This window comes from Benincasa hispida, chromosome 1 (genome assembly GCF_009727055.1).
Source record: "Benincasa hispida cultivar B227 chromosome 1, ASM972705v1, whole genome shotgun sequence".
NCBI classification, from domain to species: domain Eukaryota; kingdom Viridiplantae; phylum Streptophyta; class Magnoliopsida; order Cucurbitales; family Cucurbitaceae; genus Benincasa; species Benincasa hispida.
Window position 1 is genome coordinate 63395257 of NC_052349.1, and position 26481 is coordinate 63421737.

A 26481-nucleotide genomic window follows, 5' to 3' on the forward strand; every position below is an offset into this window, starting at 1 on the left:
GACGCAAGCCAAAAGAAAACGACACAGAACTCCCTGACCACACAAGAAAGTCGGGAACTGTACGATCTTTCAAGGAGTTCGATCATAAGTTAGCTCGCCAGGAGTTCCTTCTCCCTCTGCCTTTTAAAGAGGAAAGATAGGTTTTATGATTTGCTAAGGTGTGTGTTTTATTGTGGGATATTTGGGGGAGAGGACCAACAAAGTGTTTGGAGGTGTGGAGAGGGACCATGGTAATGTTTGGTCCTTGGTGAGGTTTCATGTTTCTCTTTGAATTTTGGTTTCGAAAACTTTTTTGTAATCATCCTCTAGGTAGTATCATACTTAGTTTAGGTGGAAACCCTTCCTTTAGAGGGGTTTTTGAGGGCTTATTTTTTGTTGCCCTTATATTCTTTCTTTTTTTTTCTCAATGAAAGTAGTTGTAATAAAATAAAAATAAATATAAAGTGAGAGGAGGCTGTCAGGAAAGGGGAAATTCAAGCCAAAATAAAACCACAATCCGTAACAATGGATGTTAAGTGATCTAGGATTTCTGGTGTCTGCAAGGGCAGGGGGCAAGAAGGATAATGCTTCAAGGGAAATTCCTTATCTTTGAAGGAGAAGAGAGCCTGCAGGTCCAGACCGAGGGCAGAGTCTTGTTTACTTTCAACCTGAACAGAGTCTGGCCTTAGGACTTCCAATTCTGCCTACTTGCACTGAAGGGTGATACCAACTCTGAGACTTCTAACTTTTTTGAATTAGGTGGGGAGCAAGTAAACCCCTTGTAAAGGTGTTACTCGAATCCGGGATGGTGAAGTTGGTGTGCTTGAACTGCTTAGGTGGTGGAAGGGGGAAAGCTTTCCTTGAAGGAGGAGAGGGAAGTTGGATTTTCGTGCAACTAACCTCTAGCAAGTCCAGATTGTTGTCAATCAATGTTGATAAGGAAAATCCCGAAAACGCCAGGGGCTGCTCTACTGGAACGAGGGTACTTACTTCCTTTGTGGCATTATCATTAAATCCTATCCATTTGTTGTTGAAGGAGGTTCTTTTCCTAATAAAGAATTTAGGAAAATGTTCCCAAGCATATAATTGATTTTGGTGAGGAGATGAGCAAGCAGGGGACTTCCTTGAGTGACAACTTGGATTTTCTTTTGCTAAATTAAAACAGAGGGCTTCCTGTGGGACCCTTTGATGAACAGCTGTCCTGCCCTATCTCCTGAGACTCTTCAGTTTCTCCTGAGTTATTGGAGAGCAGCTTATCAGTACCACCCCGCTCACTTCCCTACGCCTCTTCGAGTGCTCCTTGCATAATAACTTCTTTTTGGTAAGTCGAAAGGGCAGCTAAAGGGCTAATACTTTTTTGGGATAACCGTGACCTTTCCCCTTCTTTTTTTTCGAGAATATTGGAGGAGCCTTTAATAATTCCTAGATCGGCTGAGAACATCTTTTTCCTCAATAAATGCGACTCCTCGCTTTTCTCTGGGCAGTTCCCGCTCACTTTGCAGAAGACTTTTGATGCCATTTCACCTTCTTCTACTCTGTTTGACTGGGGGATCTTCTCCGGCTGGTATGCCGGCTGAAAAACATTTTCTAATGAGGCTTTTGGATCCCTCGAGTAACCTAGAATCGACTGAGGGGAAGTAAAAAAGGACCATTCTGAATGTATAGCAATTGTATCGACACCTTCATCCTTCAAAACTTGATTTAAACGAAATATATCTAAAGGATTTGAAAAATCTTCAATGGATAGATCTCTAAAACTGGTATCAGGTGGCTTTAAACATTGAATCTCACCAAAATTAAAAAAAAAACACTGCCAAGACTTTCATGCTTAACTTCAATAGTCGCCGGTACGTAACCACACAAATTTCCTTTGACTTTGATTTTGGCTTCCTGACAGTTAGTGAGATTGAGAGTCTCTGCCGCTATACTTTCCAAACCGCCAAAGTAAGCTCCAATGGTTACAAAAGTGTTTATGCTCCAAAAGTTGAGGGGGAGATTTTTTATGGATATCCACCCCCCGAATCCTTTCATGACTGTTGGTCTACCATGCTTTTTCGAGTTCCATTTCTCAAATAATAAGTGAAAAGAACCAAATTGTTGCCACTTACCATGAAAATCGATCAAATTTGCTAAGTCCTCTTGTTCAACTCTGATTAGTGTTGTGTCTGCATAAAGGGGATTTAAGAGACATTAGAATTGAAAAACCCTCTCAAGACTTGTGCTATTTCCTTCCATTCATTATGAACAAATAACCTTGACACTAGCCATAAGTTATGGAAGTCTTCTTGGAGGACATCGTAGTCCTTTTGTACCTAGAAACAGAGCTTGCTCTATTTTCTCTTGCTTGGAGCAGAGGGCTGAGGTTGTGATATGAAAGATTTTTGTACTAAAGGCTCTGGTAATGAAACGTTGGAGAACTTTTTGCCCTTCACCACTTCTGAGAAACTTCTTGCTATGGGTCCTTGCTTACTGATCGAATACCTACCGGTTGTTAAGGGATCTGAAATAGATGAACTCACCATTTCCTTGAAATCCTACCAGCCTGTCTCACCATCACCATAGGTATATGAATGTTCTTCCTTCCTCCTGATGAGGGCCAGACGGCACATTCAACGTACCACTGATCCTTGCTTCGAAATTTTGCTAACCGGATAAAGCCCTGGTCTACTCTTTCTTTAGTAGAAAGAATTCGAAGGTTGGACCACTCAAAAGTCGACAGAGACTGTCGTGTAACCAATGCGCTGAGGCCGAAAAGAGGAACGTTTTCTGACCTCTCTTCATGTCTTCCACCCAGAATCCATTCTTCACCTGCCACATACAAAATAAATGGTCTGAAATGCGACAACATTTTAGTTCCATCGTGACGAGGGCAAGGCTAACGAGCTAAGGAGGCAGGAGAAAGGCTACGAGGGAAAGAAGACGGGAAGAGGGACGGAGGGGAGTCGGCCGGGAAAGGGAGGGGCGGGGGGCTATGTGTAGCTGGTCGGAAAAGGAAGGCGGTGCCGGAGGGCTTGGTCAGGGAGGAGGGAAGGGAGGAGAGAGGAGAGAGCATTTACTCTCCTGATTTTTTGTGGGGCTCCTTAAAAGTAGACTTAATATAATTATTAATTATAATTTTTTTTAAAAAAAAAAGGAAAACACCCTTTTGGTCCCTGAGTTTTTAATAATAGGTGTGTTTGGTCCCTAATGTTACAAATTAACCATTTTAGTCCCCGAGTTTTCAAGAATAGGTTTAAAAAGTCCCTCAACTAATATATGTATTAAATTTAAATATAAAATTAATTAAAAATATGATGTGGCAAGATGAGTTGAAAACAAATATATTTTTTTAATATTTTCCACTTCTCTCTTCTTTCTGTCCTCTTTCCTCTTCTTCTCTCTTCTCTCTTCTCTCCTCTCTCTTATCCTCTCTTCTCCATCTCCGTATCTTTTTATCTGTCATTTTTTTCACTTGAAGAAAATGATGAAATTTGCTCGCTTCTCTCTCTTCTTTCTCTCACAAGAAAATGAATAGAAAGGAGAGCATGTATGGATCAAAGATTCAAAAGAACAATACAAACACAAATACTATGTGAAAACAAATCACAGAGCCAACATTAAGGCAAATCTAATTGGAGGATTAGGGCATATGAAAAATTAGGGCAAACAAAATTAAAATAAATAAAAAATATAGTCACAAAGAAAGAGAAGAGCAATAGGGCAAACAGAAGGAAGCAACAATGAATTGCAACCATTTATTTGTGTAGACTAGGGCATATCTAATTGGAGGATTAGAGACTTGAGGTAAATTGGTGTGTAGTCACATAGATTTATATTGTTTCAGGATTCTGAAGATGTGTTTAGGTATTGAAATCGGGAGAATTTTCCTTTCAACAAAAATATGAGATTTTCTTAGTTCTTGAAAGCTTCGTTAGGTTGCTTTTGAATTTCAAGGGTTCATATTCGTGCCAGAATTTATGATTCATAGTAGTTAGTATTGGTAAGAAGCCTTGTGATAAGGTTCTACTTCTTGTGAGAGAAAGAAGAGAGGGAAGTGGACAAATTTCATCATCTTCTTCCATTGAGAAAAGGACAAAGAGACATGAAGATGGAGAGAAGAGAGATGAGAGAAGAAGAAGAAAGAAAAGAGAAAGAAGAGAGAGAAGTCAAAAATATTAAAAAATAAATATTTTTTCCAACTCATCTTGACACATCATATGTTTAATTAATTTATATTTAAATTTAATAGATTTATTAATTGAGGGAGGGACCTTTTAAACCTATTCTTGAAAACGCAGGGATTAGAATGGCTAATTTGAAACATTAGGTACCAAACGCACCCATTCTTAAAAACTCAGGCACTAAAAGGGTATTTTTTTTTTTCTTTTTTTTAATAAAATAAATTATTATTTAAAATTTAATTTTTTTTATTTAATAATTATTTTAAATATTAAAAAAAAATCTCCCACTAAGATTTTGTTGTTAATTAATATGGCCGTCAACTTTTCAATCTTTCACGATGATATATGTTGAAGTCACATGCCCAGCATTTGGCCAATTTGCCCACCAATGCTAAGAATACCTTGGCACAAAATGACAACAATATGGAGCTATGATAAATTTGCCTCTAACCTAAAAAAAAAGGACATTTTAGAGATCCAGGGTTATTAAAAGTCTAAGACCAACTACGGTTCAATTGCTTGATCCCCACTCAACAATTATAGAACAATGGCTGTGCACAAGCTCCAAGTTAAGAACACCTTCCAATGCCTTAAACATGTCAAGACCATTGTACCTGTACTTGAGCCAACTCTTGGTTAGACAGCTTCCATGATCTTTTAGTACAACACCTCTCATTTCTCTGCCTCTCACTCCACCTCTTATTTCTAAAATATGGCAAAGATCCTCCACCCATCCTGCAAAATACTCCGGATTCTTCTATTGTTATTAGCATAGATCAACTATTGACAGAGCGTGATGTAATGCTGAAAGAACCTTCACTTGGCTAGAGCACGACTATTGAATGTAGTGAACGTGAGATTTGAGGGCTCAATCACTGTTCCATGGCCATTGCAAATCATGAATGGTGGAAAAGGTGGCGTACAGTTTAAACTTACCAGAGGGGTTGTTCAATCCATCTTCCACGTTCTCAGCTAAATAAAGAACGTGGCAGCACTCAGCCCACTTTTACCCTTTGAACCAGTTCACAGCAGATTTATTTTAAGGACATCCAATTCAGTGCTAGGGGTTCATGAGCTGAGAACAATGACAGGGATCCTCAAGTCCTTGTCCAATGGAAGGATAAGGTAGCAAGTTAGTAACTGACAGGTAGTTTTTTTTTTTTTTTTTATATCCATAAGGGTTCGGACCAACTTACACGCACCTCAACTGATCTCATGGGACACCCCACCTGATCCTATCACATTTGAGTGTTGAGGAAACTCATGAGAAATTAATTAATTCCTAGGTAGGTGGCCATCATGGATTGAACCTTGACCTCTTAGCCATTTATTGAGACTATGTCTCCTTTTTTTTACCATTAGGCCAACCCATGATGATTAACTAACAGGTAGGGTATTGATGGACCCAGAGTACAATTATGAAAGGAAAAGCAATGGCAGAAGCGTAAATGTGAGAAGAGGATGAATAGATACTCACAAGATGGTTGGTCGAGGAAATATAAAAGGGCAATGTGCGTTAGAGTTAGACATGTACATATAGATGGAAAGAAAAGATGCATGATGAGTGATTGTACCAAGCTTCTGGTGAGTATTCAAAAAGATAGGAAAGACGAGAACCTCTCAGACAGTTGCCTAGTTTGTATTTGGTTACCAACTAATACAATATTGATCTTAATTTTTAACTTATGAGCAGAAATGTGCACTTTCATCAATTGCAATGATTAAAGTTAAATACTAAGTAAATGTTTAAGAAAATACAATTTATGCATATAGGTTTTTGAATAAGAAACAATTTCAGCGCTGCTGGCCAAGAGAATAGTCTGATTATACATATAGGCTTTAGTCCTCGCTAATGTATAAGATGCCCTACATCAAATGTTCCGGCTACATTCATAGCGAAGAAATTTTTGTAAGGTCAGTGATACTTAATAGTAACAAGTTCTAATCCAAGGAGCATTTGAGGGGTTAAGAGAATTTTAGCTGACAGAAAAACTATGAATGGATAAGCTGAAAATGACACATCACTCAAAGAACTCAAAAACTTGGTGCGAAGAAAGAAGTTTCTTACAGCAATTGGAATATAAGCATGTCTGCTATTTACGGGTCCAACAGTAAACCCAGTGTATCCAGCCATGGCACCATGGACAGCACTCTGAGCAAGAAGAGTGCAATATACATTATCCGAGGCATTACTGGGGATAGCTCGAATCATATATGTAGGATCTGCAATGGAAGGATTAGAAACTAATAGTAAAGATACGACATTGCAATAAAGCAATAAGCAGACTCCCTACCAATAAGTATAAATAGTTCTTGGGTAAATTCTTTTTTCTTAATAAGAAACTTGAGGTATCTAATACACAAGGCGGGCAAGGGGAAGAGAGAACCCCCTCCCACAAAAGCTAAATAAAAGCTTATTGAATCGTAGACAAGTAGTAATTATAAAAGAATTTTTGGTGCATGCACCACCACAAAAATAAGAACCGTGTATTACTATAAAAAAATAAAAAATGTCTTTTCCTCAAATGTTCACTGATTAATTTTGGCCATAAATTTCATAAAATCGCCCGAACAGCCATAGACCCAAAACTTTTCCCTTGTTTCTCATATTCCAACTCCACAAAGCCTCTATTAACCAATTTCCAATTTTCTTAGGAAAATACACGGATGAATGAAATTTACTTAACATCATGCCCACGAAGCAAAAGGACAGTGAATAAACAGATCAAGAGAATCACTGTTTTTGATACACAACAAACAAACTGAAGGAGAAATCTCCCTATTTACGCATTTACTTTGAAGCAAGTCGCGAGTGTTTATTGTTTATGTTTCTTTTGGGCAAGCAACAAGGGAAGCCTTTCGCCTTCTTAGGAGCACCACTCTTTCAAATAGCATCAATTAAAGGGGACTTCGAGGGAGGGGACAGTTTCAGTCGGTTTGAAAAAAGCCGACTTTGCGGTGGAGACCCTTGATTGTTCAATAGAACAAATTGCTTCACCTTTTCCACCTCCATTCGGATAACATCAATCGTTTCCACCAGCCTTATACAACTAGGAAGCTCCCAATCCAAGAGACTATTTTAAGCCAATATCCCAGTAGTTTTCCTCCTTCCAACAACCCACAATAGTTGCATCTTGCTTCAAAAACAGACTAAACAGATCTGGAAAGGTCGAGGCTAGGGCAGAATTTCCTGGCCATTTATCCTTCCAAAAACAAATCCTATTTCCCCGATTCACCTTAAAAGTCAGAACATTGTGGAAATAAGCACCAATCTTTCCTATGCCAAACCAAGATCTCGGGTAATACTTAAAACAATAACTTTTAAATAAACCCTATTATGTCGCAGATTGTCAAACAATAGTACTATTAGCACAAACAAGCCAACACTCAAGTCCTCATTGGGACTCTTAGGGGGTGTTTGGGGCAAGGAGTTGAGGGGAGGGGAGTTGTAAACACCACTCTTTGTTTGTCCCATGGAGTTTATGGGCCCTACTACTAAAATACATTAATTTTATACCTTATTAACTCCTTACATTGTGGGCCCAACAATTCATAACTCTCCATACTTCACAACTCCACTCCTTACCCAAATGCCCCCTTAATGACTACAGATCATTTTATGAAATGGAAGATGCAACCTCACTTTAGAAGTTCAAACTGACATAAGGCGGCATGAGTAGACAACCAACTTCATAAAAACAGATCACTCCAATTTTCACAGCACTTTCCAAAAGCAAAAACCAAAAACCAAAATATAGCTTTCAATTCTGTGAAAAATGACCTTAGTTCCCAAAGTACATTAAGTTCCAAGGAGCTCCCGCAAAGCCAAATAGAAGGGAAAACTATTCGTTACAAATGGAAGATAAGAAAGCCATGAACAAGTTTTGGGACATACCTATGTATTTCATATTAATTGCCATCTTCTGAACCTTAGTAAAATGATCCTGTAAGAGATTGATTTATCAATAGGTGGAAAATATTAGCAACATGGAACTAAAAACTGGTATCCCTAAAAAAAATTGGCGTATAAAAAGGAACTACAATATAAACAATTAGGAAAAAAAGAAAAGGCTGCTATTTCGATATTTGCAATTGTAGTATGCACACACTACTGTCAAAATATATTTTTCTTTTGAAAATTCAGTGAAATGCTAGAAAAGTTTATATTTTACATTTTAGCACTTAAATATATTTTGAGCATCAGTCTCTTTTCGTTTACTTATGAAAAATCTCATATCCTTTTCAAAAAAGAAAAAATAATAATACTGACAAAGTTCTTTGGCAAGACTAGGAATTCTTAAATCACGATCATGAGTCACCTATGTAGGACTTCTTGACGATGGAAAAAGAATTCCATTTTAAATGAGGATTGATATAACACGAAATAATCAAGAAAATGTCTAAGCTTCTCACACCTTAATCTTTTGAGATAACCACGGCCCAACATCTAGTAGCAATCTACTTCCTGACGCATCTTTCTCCTCAACTGCATGCATGTCCTGTGCTATATAATTCTGTCCTGCTCCTTCTGCTAACACAATAACAATATGCCCATTCTCTTTAAGCCGCTGTTCTACAAATTCAAAGAGCCCTCCTGTCCCTTCCAAGTAGAATGGTGATTCTGGAATCAAACAACAATCCTGCCACATTTCATAGCTATCAACATAGCTACTAAACAAAAATTTGAGATTAATTTACGGAGAAATCTAAAATTACAATAATTAAACACATTCCACGTCAACTTTTATTTTTAAAGAACCAACTGAATTTTTTAGGTAAAAAGACACTTCATTGAAGTGAGCATAGACAAAAAAACACACGGGGAGTACAACTGAATATAAAATAGAATATGGTACTTGTTACCAATGATTCACATTTCACAGAAATAAAGCCAGAAGAGTCTGATGCCAACAAATAGGGAAACAGAGAGGAGAAAATATCACTAGCCTACGTCACATTCAAGAAATGTTTTTTAAAACTAGATACAGATATCTTATCGGGGAAAACAAAAAAACTAGATCCAGATATTACACACTCATGCCAAATACTAGAGTTATGTTCCTGCTCGCAAAGTGAGGTACTTCTCATCTTTGTAAGAGTCATTAAAAATTTTATTTGACCTCAGATCCGAAAGACGGTTAATTATCGATATCTTTAAATCTCACAATTAGTAGCCACATATTAGTTGTAAATTCTGGACCTTTTCATTAAGTAATTCTAAAATTAATCCTCCCCTGACAAGGTTTATGTTTTTATGATTAACAACAATTTTCGCAGAAAGTCATCGACTGAATCACTACATAAAAAACAATAGTGGAACGAAAATACAGAATTTCACACAAATTGAATAAATAAGACGGAAGGAAGTCTCACCACGTCTCTACTTGCCAAAGTTGCAATTGTGGCAATAAAACCTGCCATAAGAAAGCATAAAACACAAAAATGTGGGGGAAAATATTGGTGTTAAATATAAGGAAAAAGTGATATTATCATTGAAAAGATTTGAATACAAATACCGCTATATCGACCCATAAGTTTAACGATTCCAACTCCATTGTCTACACTTTCAACCTCAACGTGAGCAGCATTAATGGCCCTCTGTGCTTCTTTAACCGCAGTATCAAACCCAAAAGATTTGTCTATCACCTAAATCATCATAACAGGGGTAGAAAAGCTTAACAAATCGACAAGGGGCAGAGACTGGAAATCTAGAGAAATGGGAGGTAGGAGCAAAAGTATGTTACACAAACCAAGAAAATTATGAAGGTACTAAGAATCTGAGAGGCTAACTTCTCTCCCAATGGATGAAACTTTATTGAAAAGATGAAAAGAGACTAATACTATAAATAGGAACTCTCAAGAGAGAGAGAAAAAAGTAACAGCCCAATTTAGACAAATATCTTGCAAAGTGTTAAATCATTGATTGGCCTAAAAGCTTAAGCTGATGGATGAAGGTAAATTTAATTTTATATCATCTAACACTCCATCTCACTTGTGGGCTTGAAATATGTGGAAGACCCAACAAGTGGAAATCAATATTAATTGGAAAGGAAATAGCGTTGTAGGAGTTTGAACACAAGACCTCTGGGACCATCTACTCTAATACCATTTTAAATTGTTGATTGATCCAAAAGCTTAAGTTGATGGGTGATGACAAATTTAATATTACATCATCTAACACAAAGAAAGACCTTCAAAAATAAGGACTATTATGGACTTCTAATATCCTAATGTTTCCCTACTACTACTATTCCAAACAATGTCCTAGTTCTCCATTATCATCCAACTTTTCCTTAATGTGCAAGTGTACTATATCCACAAAGTCCTATTTATAATTCTCATGTCTTGGTAGGCCCATTACTATCGAGGAAAGCCCAACTCTTATGGACAAATGCAGTTAAGCCCTTGATTTCAGAAATTTGGTTCAGACGCAATCAGCATGTTTTTCATGACAAGTCTTATGATTGGCCAAATCGTTTTGGCTCAACCCGTATACTAGCTTCTTCTTGGTGCTCTCAATCAAAATTTTTCATTGACTATTCTATTCAGGATATTTGCCTAAACTAGAATGTTTTCATTTCTCCTATGTAATCATCCCAAGATGATAAGTTGTAACTCTTCATTAGATGTATTTTGTATTTGGATATGATTAGGGTGCTATGGGTGTTTCAACCTACTTGAGATATCCGAGTGTATCTACAGATCCGTGGCTTTCGAGATCATTTTGTTCCTTATGTTTCATTGAGATTTGAGCATTGGTCTCTTTTCATTTCATTAATGAAAAGTTTCGTTTCCCTTTTTTTAAAAAAAAAAATCCATTGATAGAACTAAAGATAAAATCTTCAGGTGTGCAAATATCTAGGCACTCAAATCACAAGAAACATTTGATCAAACTACAAATTTATCCAAGTACTAGTCTTATAGTCAAGAAATATACACAGTGCATAAAGATCCATATGAAAAGTTTTGTTGCCATCTAGATGTATCCTTCTTCGCTTAAGAGTACTGTGTGAGACCTCCAATTATGAAAGTGTATGAGAGGAAGAGGGGCAAAAAAGGAATTGTGGAAGCTGAAAGGAAGGTGGGGACCAGCGAAGGAGGACCACTAGAGGAATTAATTGTTGGAGGCGGGAGGTGCATAGAGGAGCAGTGTACGAAGGGGGAACCGGTGAAAGGGGTTATTTGTAGGGTTTTGAAAAGGGAAGAAGGGGGGGAATGTTTTTGGGACTGAGAACTCTTAGGAGAGACGGCCTCTCGAATTGCCGAATATCTTTTCCTTTTGCTTGTTTCTTGTTCTGACTTGTTATCGTGTATTTGTGAGCTAGAGACTCTTGTTTTGGTGATGTTATGGACTGATATCAATCTTATATCTCAGACAAGTCTAAATACCCTGATTTCTGGGCGTTGGGTATCTTGTTTGGGAGTGTTTGTGTTTATTTCATGTGCAGGTGAACCGGATACCTAATATATTGAGACCTTCAAAAACAATACTTTGGATTGTCTATACACTAAGGAAAAAATTATTGATCAAGTTTGCTCAGTACACACTATGCAGTGCATAACTTAAATAAATTTCATCAAAACCAGAAATTACAAATGAATAGACATCCATGGGTAGGTTTTAAAAGTAAAGATGATCTTGACTTTCCTCATGTGATGAAAAAGGGAAAGGAATTAATCATATATTACATCAAAAATGAATATTTGACTAAAATAGATAATGATAATATTGACAACGGAAGAGGTTTCTTACATTTATTCAGACATTCTGAAAGTCCAGAAAAATACTTACAGCAATGTCATTATCAATTGTTTTGTGGATCCCAGCAACAGCAACTTGAAGACCACGTTTTGCAATTTCCTTTAGATGAAGAAAAGCAACATTACTTTAGTTCAACAAATGAATTGTTAGAAAATATTGTTAAATTATAGAAAGAATTAATACCTGATAAATTAAAGCTGCTCCTCTTTGAGTACCATCACCGCCAATGATATATACCTAGACCATAGGAAGACGTCAAAATTTTTTAAGCATTCCTAATGTTTTCTTCTACTTCTTCCCTTTTTTTCTCTCTCGCTTCTTCTCTGAAATAGATGAACATCTAGCCTTTTTGCTTGTACCTGATTTATTCCACGATCCTGAATGTTATCAACAATCTTATTTGTATCATGACCTCCTCGTGAAGTACGAAGAAATGTACCACCATGTTTGTGGACATTGTTGACAACTTTAGGTGTCAACTTTAATGTATTCTTTGAGTAAAACCTCTGTATCCTCCCTGATGATATGAAACAGAATAACAGATATGTTAAAAACAAAAATAAATAAATATATCAAGTCGGTCAATCAACTGATGAACCCAATTTCACGGGATGAGAACAGCATTATATATTAGTCCTAAATCACTATGTGTTTAGTATGTTGGTAGATTTCATGAACAAGTACTACATTTTTGGAACCTTATGATTTTGATTCAACCAGATTATGTTTAGTTTGGTATGTAATCTTATATTTGTGATCCAAGTCCCAAGAGGTTAACAAGATGTATAGAAGAGAATATTGAGAGAGAGAGAGGGGGCCCAAATCAAAGTTGTCATAAATTCAACAAAAGCATAATACATGATAAAAGCCACCAAAAGGGAGAAAGACCCCTCCACAACTTTTGAAACAAAAATCGAATTATCCTTCCACAAAATGAAGATATACAGAAAAAGCTAGATGCATCCAGAGCAGACCAAACAATATCTACAGAGCTCCATCATAGAGTTTTAACCACCATTTAAGAGATGAACTACTTGGTCTCTGTGAGGATAATAAAGTCCAGATCAAATTTACAAAGAGTGGCCTCACCTACTTGTCTGTATGTTGACAACTCAGGTTTAGGGATTTTTTTTCACATAAGAAACATTTTATTGAATAAATGAAATAAGGGGAAACCCGAAAGCACCTATAGGTGATTACAATAGAGATCTCCAATTGGAAATAAGATAATAAAGACCGAAAAGCTTAAAAGGAATATTGGTGCAAAATCAAGGTTTAGAGATCTTTGGATCTTAATGAACTTGTTCGTTGAACCTCGCCCCTTATCATATTCTTTCTTTGTACACATGCAGCTTATTTCATTAAGTGAAAGGAATCTTTTCGTCATTTTAATATGCATATCTAGTAGTGACGCCTGGCACACACGTAAATGGAAGTAGACCCTCTACAAGAGGGGGAAATTCAAATTTCACGTCAATCAACAAAAAGAATTATCATGAAACTGTAGGTTTGGAGTCATTGGACTTGATAAAAGACGAACTGAAACTTTTGAGATAATTTCATAAATTCAAACTTCCACATTTACATGAGTCGGAAAAGGATTACAACTATAACATCATCAACAAAAATAATTAATCTGCTAGTCTTTATACTATCCATGGGGAATAAGTCATAACAAACTATATTGAAAGATAATAATTGTGTTAAAAAAAAATTAAAAGTTAGGTAAACAAGAATATTTTTCATACCTCAATTCCAAGCATATCATTAACGCCATACATATAGTTCAAGCCACAGACAATCTCCCGAACCACTGTGTTAATCCCATGACACAATCCCCCACATGTTACTACACAGGCACGCACCTCGTCTGACTTGAAATAAACCTGCATCACAAAGTTCTCAGTCCATCCTTTTAAGTTTTGACAAACATGATCAGAATAAGGAGATACCTTTTCACGAGGACCTGCTCGCCGAAAATGAACTCCTCTAGTGCTATCTTTTGTAACCACAATCTGGAACCAGTGCATGATGAACAAAGATTTTGCATTAGTAATTATACCATCAAAAGCTTTTTCAAATAACAAGAAAAAATAATGATGAATTGCAAGAGAGAGAGATAGTTCACCTACTTTTTGTGCAATCTTCTGGCTTTACAAAAGTTTCCCTGAAATAATTCAAACCTAAGAAATAATAACCAAAAAGAGGTTCCAAAATAAAAACAGAAAACTTGACAAGGATATGTGTTAAATTGTAATAACAGGACTAATTGAAAGCATTATTGTCGCACTTACTTGACAATTGCATAAGCCCGACTGTTTTTCAGTGGATTTGGATACGACTAAAGAAAATCAGAGGGTAATAAATTTAAATCAGTGGTTTTAGAGGTTTATGCATGATAATAAGGAATCACTATGATAACAAAAAATTATATAGCCACGACCCATAAATTTTTTATTATTACCCAACTTAAATGCATTCAAAATTTCAATTGTCAACCAACTAGACCTAACAAATGCGTTCTTTATCAAATTCATGTAAGCCTTAATGTTATAGACAATGCCAATGGAATACATCAAAATCCATTTTTATCGAATTAAACTGCAATCATATAACTCCTATTTTCAAATCACACAGCGTCTCAATTTGAACATGGTTCATTTACTCGAGTCTAAGACAACCAAAAAAGCAAATAGCTTGGGAATAAGGAAATTTAAATTTTCGATTTCCATACTTCAATAAATTTCTTGACATGAGATGATGGACAAACTGCTCTTCTTAATGACCAATCAAAGTCATCATACATACCGTGACCAAAGTCCAAACTATGTCAGACGTGAAAAAATAACATTATGACTCCAAGGCCAAGATTCCAAATAAAATAATTCAAATTCCAGGGGATGCGATCTACCAGCACCTCGCGTCTCCAAATCTCTGGTTATGAATGCAATAAAATTTTCACCAGAGTGTAATGAAGTTTTCAGAACAAACAGTCGGAAACCTCCTAAGGACTCCGACCAAAAGTTTGTTTGCAGAATAGTTCATTCGAAAATAAGCGATGTTGAGGTATTCAAAACCTATCTACATCAATGTAATACATAAATAACGCAGGAAAAAAATCCTTGAGCGAGTGAAAAATAAACTAGATGAGGGCATAGCAAGAAAACGGGGCCTGTTTCGAACGAAATTGAGAATCTAAACAACGTAGACGCCATAAACAGCCAATACATTAACAAAACAACACGATATAGAAATCCGAACCTAGCGCAAATCGAATTAAAGGTATGCTCGAGTTATACAAAAGCATAATGACATGACAGTTTTACATGATGTGCACACACACGAGCATAATATCACTCTGATTAAGCATGTAAGCCAGAAAAGTAGTACAACAAACTGTGTAATGAACGTTTGAGCAGTACCGGCAAGTCGGGAAGAAAGTCAGTCAGGTGAGGGACGTCTTCAATGATGAAATCGTAGTCCGTGGCTCTGGAAGAAGACTGGTCAGCTTTGACAGAGATGATCCTTCTCCCAAACCGGCGGGAACCGAAAAATAAGCTCGCGGAATACGCATTCCGGCTTCTAGGAGCTTGACATGAGATCGCAGCGGTGGACTTGAAGGAGAGGTGAAGCGACGGAGTGGAGATTGCAACGTCCATGGAAGTGGAAACTCCAAAATTCATCGCAAAACTGCGCGGGTTAAGTTGGATTGTCGAATTATAATTTATTTTTATTTTTTTAATTAAAAATATGTGAATTTAAGGGAAAGCGTTCATTTCTGTCGGATCGGAGAAAGAGCATTGGCATTTAAAATAGGATTTCTTTTTTTTTTAGAACAAAAATTTTGCCGCGAGGGATTGGATAGCGAATTAAATATAGTGGTGGTTGATTTTGAAAAAATGTGACACGTGTCGCTGTTTAATCTTTACTTCCACAGAAAAACTGAAAAAGTGCGTCTTGATTTGGTATTTAACTTATAAAAATCCAAAAATAGTTGAGATTGATTCATCTGGAATAAATTTTGTCGGTATTGTTCTTGTTCCACTCTGTTCACTATTCTATTGTTGGGGAATGTTTTGGCTTGGTTAAAAAAGCACACAAGAAACACAATTCGATATAGGATAGTTTAAAAAAGCACTCTGTTCACTATTCTACTACTTGTTCAATCCTCCATCCAATTAGCCACGATGTTAGTAACTGATTTACCAATAAGATTTTTTAGAATTTCTTTGTCAAGATAGGTGTTTAAATCATCTACAATCCATCTCGAAAGAGATATGATGTGATTAATTAATATTGGTCAAGATGTATTAGTTACAACTATTTAGTGTTAACATCAGTCGTAAATTTATTATTATTATGTATATATTTGAGAGTCACATACCGATAAAATATTTAGATAATTCCCTCATACCGTCATAACATTCAAATCATACCTTTTATTGGTAAGTTATGTATAACTAATATTATTATCATTCTCGAATTTAACTCAAGTAGAGATTTGAACTTCAAACTCTTTGGTTGAAGATATCATGTCTAAACTAGTTGTCACGCATTACCATTTAATGTCCCGTGGTTAGTAGAATCATATATTTTAACGAGTATTATCAAGAAGATAAATTAAATTGCAAGCAAAAACCAATGAAATGTTGGCATAAACAAAGTTTAACGTAAGTATAAACTTTTGTCAGAAATATTAGTTTATACTTCCAAAGTAACCACGTACTTAGCGGGTTCTAATCCAAAACATCCATCGTCCACTTTATCTGTCCAAGCATCCTCTTGCATTACCGATCATATTACTACAGTTATTACAACAATTATTGTGATTATCTAAATAACTTTACTATATCCATGCATGTACAATTTATAACATAATGGATGAAGCGACATCATTAAATTGTAATCATAGGTTATGGGAAAATGAGTCTTCTCAAGTGCAAAAGCATCTCCAACCTGCAAGCAAGCAGTCCAATGGAAGAGTTAAAAATCTCTAGGGGAGTAACTTTTAACTTTCTATTCGAGAATATAATTAGTTGAGATATGCTCTGTCTAGTAACTATGCTTTTTGTAATTAAATCCGTAATTTTTAACATACATATTTATCGTTGTCAATCTCAAGTTCAATTAGTTAAGTTACATATCTCAAACCAAGAGATCAAAAAGTTGAATTCTGCACCTCGATATCGTGGAATTATAATTTAAAGAAAAATGTCATTAGAGTTTAAAACTTACCCAGAATAAGCGATATTTGTAATATGTAATTTAGTTTCGTGGTCGTTAGCGGTCATCAAGTTTGAAAATGATCGATTATGTGATCTATGACATCAGCACCTTCTATGTGCGCGGTGTGATCTTTCACCTGTTGATGATACAAAGTAAGATTAACAGATACTTAGAAAGTAAGAAATTGCATGCCTGTAGCTAGCAGAATAGGGTTAAAATATTGGAGCTGAAATGGACTAATCACCTCACTAACCAAGCATGTCCAGTTAGAGAGACCGACGAGTGCCGCCAAACAGCAAGTCTAATGGAGAACTTAAACTAGGATTGAAACTTCGAACTGCTTTTTCTTTACATCTAGCGGTTCATTTTATTCTTTCTACTAGTCTTTGGATAGCCACTCATTCAGAAGAGACAATGCCTGTTTGATTTAAATCTCGTTCTTTGTTTTCTATTACTTAGTCTTATATCTAACCATACCTATGTATTATCTATTTAGCTTTCACTTTTTAAAAACACTTTTAAAATCTTAATCAAACTAAAAAAACACCGAATGAGGTGCATCTTGGACTGAACTAATCCTTTTGCAGCCCACACAGTTGTCTTTAACTGTAATTTACTACATGCATAGCAGACTCTTCTTTCTTTATTTTTCCTTAAATATTTTTAATTTTTTTTTTGCTGTACCATTGAGGTAGACATGAAAAGATATGTACAACTCAAGACGCATCCAAGTATTGATAAAAAAATTGGTATGATTTAAAAAATGATTTTGAAAAATGGCTTACAGGCAAAGAAAAAATGCTGGCAAAAGAGCACGATGTTTAACAACAGAAGGCCAAAATTAAAATGTTATCAAATGGCATGAAACGTTTCCACGACACAAGGGAAAACAAATTTCAATCTCTGAAATCAGAAATGACATACAACTCTAGTCATGCCTGGCACCAAGTATAACACAGAATACACTAGCAAAATTTTATATTGTGGACAATATGTAATATATCAGAAAAAATATTTCAAAGTTTTTTAACGTAATTCAAGGTAAAATGATCAGTTGAAACGTGAAAAATTAGTGAAAAAGGAAATCAGACAGCAATGAAATAGAAATACTAAGCCACTGCGTTTGACAAAGATCGGCCGTATGGTAAAGAATGGAGGCTGTGTTAGTTGTTTTGGTTTTAATAAGATTGACCATCAGAATATATTCAATGAATCATGGCATCCATGTTTAGAGTTTCGAAGTGCTAGAAAGAGTGTAAGAGAGAGAGAGAGAGAGCTACCTGAATGATGCTATGAGCTGCAAGCCTCTGTCTTGATTTATGAAAGCTAACATCTACTTTTTCCCATGACAGACGAGATAGACCCATCACCAACTCCTCTAAAAGACAAAATCCATGAGTAAATAAAGGATGTTAGACAACCATGGTCCTGAAATCTAGCTGTCAACATTGGCATACAATCCGAAATGCATGTAGCTTCCACAACAGGTGAGACACAACAAACCTTCCAGCCTTTCAGGATAGCTAACTTCTGTTGAGGTTGGTTCACTCTTCTCAGAATCAGTACCCTTGCAGCGTTCTTCATAAACAATATGAGGATACTTTTCATTGACCGCATCTTCCCACTGATAAACCAATAATTTTGAAAAATAATATGGAAAAGGAGTGGTTAGTGATCATGATTTTCAAATTCATCAATTGGTCACAATAATATCAGGTGGTTAAACTACAAATGTAGAGAGAAGTACCTTTGGCAGCTCATTTATACGTCTAATTGATGATGTTCTCCAACCAACAAAATCTTTACAAGATCTTGTAAAGGAGAATGAAAAAAAAAAATTGAACATTGATCTACAACCTTAGATAGAATTGATATTGATAGAAATGATATTGGCTAGACGGCAGCAAAAATAGAAAAAAGGATACGGTCATAGTCAACATTAGAGTAGACAACCCTGCGTTTGAAAGACTTCAACGCAGACCTGCATAGATACAAATTTTTGTTATGCTGTTGTGGAACTCCAAGAACTTTACCACCCAAAAGATCATATTGAATATCAGTGTCGATATTTACATGAAGTGGTATTCGCCTTGATCTTCTATCATGCGTTGAACCAGTGGAGGCTTTCCTCCATCATCATCAGTCATAAAAAGGTGTTCACCTGTTCTTCTGAGTATCCAATGGATAATCAAACTCGCAATTTTCTCGATAGCAGTTAGGCCAAAAAGAAATGGTACCTGGCAGGATAGACATGAAAAGTTCTCTCTTAAATAAAGGATGATAATGAATATTGACTGAAATGTCAACAGCTGAAACTTAAAAAAGAAGCTGATGAAAATATCATTATGACTGTAATATAGGTAGATACTTGGAAAAAGTTATAATCACGAGTCACGGCACTTCCCTTGGTTTTAAATTTTAAAGCTACATCATTTAGCATACCAATTATGTGAGGGTAATAAATAAATTTCCAATAACTGTTCGCCTGTTGTGAAAATTTGATAGATTCACCGATTATGGAAATAACTATTTTTATTGCTAATAAACATGACGAGAAAATAGATCAGAACATAACGGATATTGACAAAATCAGAGAACAGATGTTGTAGAACACCGTGAATGATCACCACTATGGGTACTGCTGAGTAGAAAAATAAATAGCCCAAAGACCCAACAAAATCCCCTCCCAAAAGGAGAAGAAGAGAAAGAAGCTAACCACCTTAATAAATTAGCATGATTATCATCAATCATAAGATTTCCCCCAATCCAACTTATGTAATAATCCTGAATGAACTGTTGTTTTTTTTTTTTTTTTTAAGTGTGAGGAATAAAACATTCGAAGTTCCCATAAAAGAATACTTAAAGAGAGAGCCTGCAAAATGCTGAACATCTGATATTAAAAAAACAAAAGGACACTCCACTGTTCAAGGCTCCTACCCCAACAAAGTATGAGAGGGTTGTAGATAAAATGTATTCAAATAAAGGAACGGTTTAGAAAACAATTTTTATCTCAACTTTCAAATTGCTTTTCAGAAAATAACAAATATAACTTTTCATAATAACAAGATCCTGCCTTTATTTGATACATTTATGTGCGTTTCTCTTTTCTGATAACCTTTACTTGAAAATAACCTGCCAAGTGGCAAACAGAGTTTTCCAAGTTGGAATACATTTTTAATGCAAAACCAAGCAAGATAAATGAATAAAAAAGGATAAGAAAAAAGGAAAAAAACCAGAAAAGAAGACTACAGTTGTCAGGAACTAAAAACAAAGACACACCAAAAAAAGGCATTGATTGAAACAAACCATTGAAAAATAAACAAAATTCATTTCTTATTTTGAGAGAAGCATGAATTAAGCATGTCATCATAATAAATATATGGGGAAAAAAAAAGAACAAAGAAAAAAGAAATGAAAACAACTTTTTTTGCTTATGTGAATAGCTATAACTATATTCCAAATGTTACAAAAATCAGACCGTGGGTTGATTTGTTGAGTCATAACAATCCCGAATCATGGTGTTATTAACTTCCTGTAACAGTATGCCTAAAGAATTTGCAAAAGCTTTCAATTCTGGAATTAAACTCTTTTACTTTTCCAAATGCCGCCAACAGGCTGTTTTCAACTTCTTCTAAAATACAAAGCCAACTATTAAGGCACTTAAAGACCCAATTCGTTAATTGCATATCCAGAAAACAATGCACAATTTACCACTGAATGCTAAAGTTAAGTAAATAAATGATCTCTCAAATGCAAGAGCAGGAAAAGATTATTTAGTTACCTGCTTATTACCCCTTGAACCAAGGTGTGGTGTGGCGACAGTGACAAAGTTCACAGGCTCCAGACCACCTATTGTACCAGATGACTCTTGCGGTTGTCCATTTGTAGATGGCGCCTCTAATTCCTCAGTCTCAGGTGATCTATATAGTTTTCCAATGGCATACCTTGCCACTAATCCTCCCACAGAATGTGCTACAAAGGAGATCTTCCGTAAATTGGGCTTTCGCTGAATCACTTCAAGAACCTAGAATGTTCATAAACAATCATCAGATTTGGGTACAAATAACAGAAAGAAACTCTGGAATCAATTTAGTAAGCAGATAAAGTGTCAAGCCTAGACCTGACCTCTTCAGCCAATCGATCACCCATCACATCGACGCCATCTAGCGTCAATTTAGACACATTTCGCTCACTACCTACAAAATAAAATGATTAAAATTGAGAAGATGAGAAAGGTAAAGAAAAGAAGGAAATAACTATTATCATTCAAGCTATGTGTTCTTGTTCTTGTTTTGTTTCTTTTATTTATAAAACATCGACTTTTATCTTCAAAAAAAATGAAAGAATAGAAGCGCTTACAATAAAAGAAAAACAAACCTACAAAAGGGAGAGAGAAGGTCTCCAATTTAACAAAATATGACCTAACGAGTCGAGTAGTCACTTAACTATGAATCTATTATGGCAATGTAGACAGAAAATTTGGTCACTTAGATAGAAAATCAAGTTGATTCTATAACATTCTCAACCCAGCCCATGTACCTCTCTACATTGATTCAGTAAAGCCTTTGTTTCTACAAACATAAGATCAGAAAGTGGTACTTGATTCTACTTACAATGAACGAAAACCTTGTCAGGAAGCCTTTTAACAAATTGCTCTGCAGCATACCGCCAATCTGTGGAACTGCACAAACAAGTTCAAAACAATTTGAATAACCAAATGACAGAAATTATGCAGACGGTTTAATTGTGATAAAATGTGAGGTGGACAGTCAACTCGAAACAGAGGATTAAAAACAGCCATCACCCGAGTGGCTGAGCAGTTTAATTCAAGCAACGCTATGTAGATATTTCATTTTCAGGAAACCAACTCATTACCCACTAGAACAGCTTAATTGTTTACAGAACTTTCCCTCAATTATGACCTGAATTCTCTACATACAACATTCCAAAGAAATCGCAATGCACAGAACCGACAAAAAGATAATATAATACAAAGCTGACGTGGTATGTGCAAAATATTTTATTGATTTCTCATCCAGATGGAACAGTTATAAGCTTAGCAATGGAAGCATATCTTCAAAAGTACATTCAGAATTTGATCCAATAACAAGCAATCAGTCCTGGAACATAAATCGCCAAACTAGAAAACCACCAAACGAATTATAAAGCCCAAATCCAACAGCAGCGCGATATTTCATGGGAGACTCTTAAATTCGAAGAAACAAAATAATCTAATCAAACGCTCATGTGAATACGAAGTTACAAACTAGCAATAAAGAGGGGGAAATCCTCTCTAAATGCAGTTGAATTAGATTCATAACGGATGATTAGCATCTTTCGGATAGTGAAAATTAGCAAATAGAGAAACATTATGAACGGAAAAAAAGATAGAGCAGAGAACTCCGACCTCCCCATTATGCCATTGACCATAACAACAAGATGGTCGGCGGATAGCGAATCACTCTCCTTAGCGCTCCAGACATCTTGGCCGCCGTTAACCGACTCTGAGGAGCACACACCGTTGTCACAGACGCCGTTTTCCATAGAAATTCAGCTTGCAATCTTCCTCGAAATCAGCTCAATTACAACGAGCATTTACAAGGGGAAAAACAGTCCAAAATCCAAGGAAAACGCAAGATCAAGGGTGAAAAGTACAGAAGATGGCGTGAATTTCAGGGAAATTGTAGAGAAAAAGCGAGAAGGTGAATGTAGAGGGAAGAGGAGTAAAGAGTTGGTTGAGACTGTGGCGAGATGAGCCGGAGAAGAAAGATAAAACTTGAAAGCGAATTAAACTAATTGAGAGATGAACCAAACGGTTTCAATTTTTTATTGGGCGTCCCACTAATTTTTTCCTTTTTTTTTTAAACGTGTATATTAATGGCAGGGATGATTTTGAAATATGACCTTTGTTAAGTATAATTTTGAAATAGTTTTAAAATCAGTTTTTTTTTTCTTATTTTAAAAATGGTAAAAGTGATTTTATCAAAAATACTTTTTAATATGCTTTAATGTTATTTTTATATATTAAAATCAATTATAAATGATTAAAAGTATTGTGAATAGTTTTGAAATTAAAAAAAAAAAAAAAAAAATTGAATTTGACTATTTTATAACACTCCCAAATATATTATAAATGTAAGGTTACAAAATATTTTCACCTCTAAATATTATGTTGAATTCAAATTATTATTAATTACTATTAATGTAATCTATGTTTACAAATTTGTGTAATTAGTATTGTGTAATATCGTACATTTTATAAAAACAATACATTAGTTTTTAGGGAAATTGTTTTTTATTTGACAAAAAACCAATAAAGGTTTTTTTAGAAGAAAAAAACAATGAAGTTTGTGATATGAAATATTGTATTTATAAATTTGTATTTTGAAATTGTAACTTTAAAAATTGAATGCATTAGAAACATCAAAATGCAGTTTTCAAACTTTGTATGGATCACATAATAACGCTTTATTAGAAAAAAAAAAAAAAGAAAAATAGTAATTTGAAAACATGAAACGTGATATAAATTGATTTAGTAAGATACTCTAAAATATATATTTTACTTCTATTCATTAAGAGGAAAATTAGATAGGCGATCTTATTGTTAATTTCATTTATAAAATCGATCATTACAGAAACTTTAAAGGTAAAATTAGATACATAAAATGATAAAATCTTGTACGTCTATAAATTCAATCACGACAGATATATAAAACTTCTTTAATGGATGTGCATTGTTTTCCTAACATCAAATACAGTTACATATGCATTATCTCATTGGGTCAAATGCTTATTCTTTTTGTTGGTGGACAAATTATCCTACTTAGTTATCTCAAACCATCCATGCAAATAAATGCTATAAATTTTACCCATTTTTTTATCTCTAAAAAAACTAGAAAGAAAAGAAAAATTTTACTTGTGATCACGAGGTTTGAAGTTTGTTTCAAATTGGTTCACAATTTAATTAGTCGCTAACATTTAAAAAATGCTCTATTTTAATCCATCTACGGATGACCATCTCCCCTCTCTCTTCAAAATTGTTTTCTAATTATCATTTTAATTATAATTTTTTAAAAAATCTTGCTAACATTTCTATTAATATTTAATTGACTCGATTTGTAGAGTAGTTAAAATAGAGTATTTTCTAAATATCAAGATTAAATTGGTCAATTTTAAAATTCAGACACTAGTTAAAACAAATTTCAAATTTCAGACCTGTATAATTTTTCTAAACTATAGATAATAAATAAAGTTGCCCATATTTTTGGGTATTAATTTTCAAAGTTTAATCAAATTTTTGGGCATTGACCACCAAAATGGATGCTCCTTCACAAGATGCGTTATTTCGAGAGCTTAGAAAAATTATAATTTCAAATGAATAGGCGTAATCAATAAAGGAATATTGTCTAAAAAGAAAAATTAATAGTCTTCACGTCTAGTTAGCTTAACCCTTGAAATAGCATAACAAGCAAAATAAATAAATAAATTTGAGGCGGTCACGTAAAATAAAAGATTTTGGCTCGCACAATATTTATTGGTTATGAATAATTATAAAGTCAACGATGAAGAAGAGTTAAATTGATGAAATAAAAGTACAATTTTGTGATTCATTTGCTATTTTTTATCTCTCATTTCTTTTTTTCATTGACAACCCAGGTGAAGCCTACCACACTACAATTCTATTTCATAGTGTTGATACCAAATTTATGACAGAAAAGAGTATGGCATTCACATAACATCAACCATAAATTTATTTACGGAGAAGAAACATGGCCCATAGAAAAAAGAAAAATCTATATATTGATGTGATATTTGCCCCCACAAACTTCGTTACTCAAGTAAGAGAGTGAAAATTAATTAAGAAGCAATAATATTTTTAATTATAAATATTATGGGTGTTTAAAAAACTCGATGACCCGAAAAAATTGAACAATTCAACCCAACCCATGCGGTTTGGGTTGGGTTATCTAACTCATTTGGGTTGGGTTGGGTTCAAATAAATGAAATTTTATGGGTTGGGTTGGTTCATGGGTTCACCTAATATAATCAAAACTAACCCAAACCAACCCGAGTTGATTATTAATTTTAAATTTTTTTTATTACTTATAACACAATTATTCATACATATATTGATTTTAGTTTTATTTCATTCCAATATTTTTTTAATAATTTATTATTCAACAAATCTTAGTTTCTTTGCACTTTTTTCACTATATAAATTGAAATTGAGTTGTTAATCTTAATTTAATATATGAAAATAATTAAATTGGATTTTTATCCATTTATGTTTTGTTTGTTTTTATAACAAAATTTTAAGTAAATGACTCGATTAACCCGAACCAACCCAATCCAAATATTTCATGGTTGGGTTGAGTTGGGTTGGGTTCATTTTTTTAATAAGGGTTATTTAGGTGGAAGAAATTTACAACCCGAACAATTGGGTTGGATCTAAAAAGTCTTTCAATCACATCCAACCCAATCCATGAACACCCCTAATAAATATTTGAAAATTAAGTAATTTATAAGTAAAATTATTATTAATTATTAATTAATCAAAATTAACCAATTAATATATTGAATGAATGTCATATTAATTATAATCTAATGTTTGATCATTTTTATAATTAATTAAGTTCAACATTAGTAATTTTAGTTTTAATTAAATGATGTAAAAACATATATTTTAATAAACTGTTGAATGAGAAATTTTTGACAAATCACAAATCGTCATGTTATTTACTAAATTAATGAAGAATTTACAAATAATTTAATTTAGGACTTATAAAAAATTAACATGTGTCCTTAATTGAAACTGAATATATAAATTGGAAAATCTTGATGATGCCACATGTTTTCATCATGACCGTTGAATTGAATCAAATAATTTGATTCAATTTGATATTATTATTTGGGTTAAATTCTAATTGAGCCTAAAAATAGGCTTAATTGGATCTAAATGTCAAGTCTAAATCCAATTAGTTGGGCCCAAGGGCAAGTTCCATGGACTAACCAAACCCAAACCTACAAAGCCCACAGGAGAACCCTATAAATAGATAAGTTCTCTTCATTTGTGGGAAGTCAACAATTTTACAGAGAGTCTAAAAAGATTGACTTGTTGACTCCTGAAGACTGAACCACTCCTTGAAGCTCAAGTTATAAAGATTCAAATCAAACATATGGATCCAGTTGAGAGAGAATTAGATGATCAAGTTCTAGAGATTGAACCACATCGCATGAAATGAACACAAACACAAGTTTAACTCCATGAAACATGGTACATCCCCTCCTAGATTACCTTTTTAACCTAAGAGGAGGTGTGAGACAGTAGATGTCAACCGTCTTATGACATCTTTT

General features: G+C 34.6%; 2 protein-coding genes across 2 annotated transcripts in view; both read right to left on the minus strand.

Moving 5' to 3' along the window:
- LOC120091673 (ATP-dependent 6-phosphofructokinase 4, chloroplastic-like) overlaps positions 1-15712 on the minus strand; it is a 32472-nt gene extending 16760 nt beyond the window's left edge. Inside the window, 14 exon segments of the mRNA XM_039049780.1 lie at positions 6208-6362; positions 8035-8083; positions 8555-8779; positions 9513-9553; positions 9656-9785; positions 11932-12000; positions 12085-12138; positions 12261-12406; positions 12409-12418; positions 13650-13787; positions 13854-13918; positions 14031-14068; positions 14196-14242; positions 15324-15712. Coding sequence (XP_038905708.1) covers positions 6208-6362; positions 8035-8083; positions 8555-8779; positions 9513-9553; positions 9656-9785; positions 11932-12000; positions 12085-12138; positions 12261-12406; positions 12409-12418; positions 13650-13787; positions 13854-13918; positions 14031-14068; positions 14196-14242; positions 15324-15584 — 1428 coding nt within the window. The 5' untranslated portion in view covers positions 15585-15712.
- Positions 15713-16548: 836 nt separating this feature from the next.
- On the minus strand, positions 16549-22932 carry LOC120069218 (lipid droplet phospholipase 1-like). The gene is made up of 11 exons (XM_039020956.1): positions 22535-22932; positions 21741-21808; positions 21253-21323; positions 20909-21151; positions 19201-19364; positions 19053-19108; positions 18875-18927; positions 18631-18751; positions 18408-18505; positions 17137-17263; positions 16549-16857 (listed from the first exon to the last, which is right to left on the minus strand). Exons 1-10 carry the CDS (start codon positions 22669-22671, stop codon positions 17192-17194), a joined length of 1083 nt encoding a protein of 360 aa, XP_038876884.1. The 5' UTR covers positions 22672-22932; the 3' UTR covers positions 16549-16857; positions 17137-17191.
- Positions 22933-26481: the final 3549 nt, after the last annotated feature.

What these genes read in the sequence shown, in the direction of transcription:
- LOC120069218 (XM_039020956.1), bottom strand. Translation starts at nt 22,671, where the DNA reads ATGGAAAACGGCGTCTGTGACAACGGTGTGTGCTCCTCAGAGTCGGTT. An exon ending in GTCAATGGCATAATGGGGAG is followed by an intron (nt 21,809 to 22,534) that starts GTCGGAGTTCTC and finishes TTGTTTGTGCAG; the next exon opens with TTCCACAGATTGGCGGTATG. An exon ending in GTGATCGATTGGCTGAAGAG is followed by an intron (nt 21,152 to 21,252) that starts GTCAGGTCTAGG and finishes TGAACATTCTAG; the next exon opens with GTTCTTGAAGTGATTCAGCG.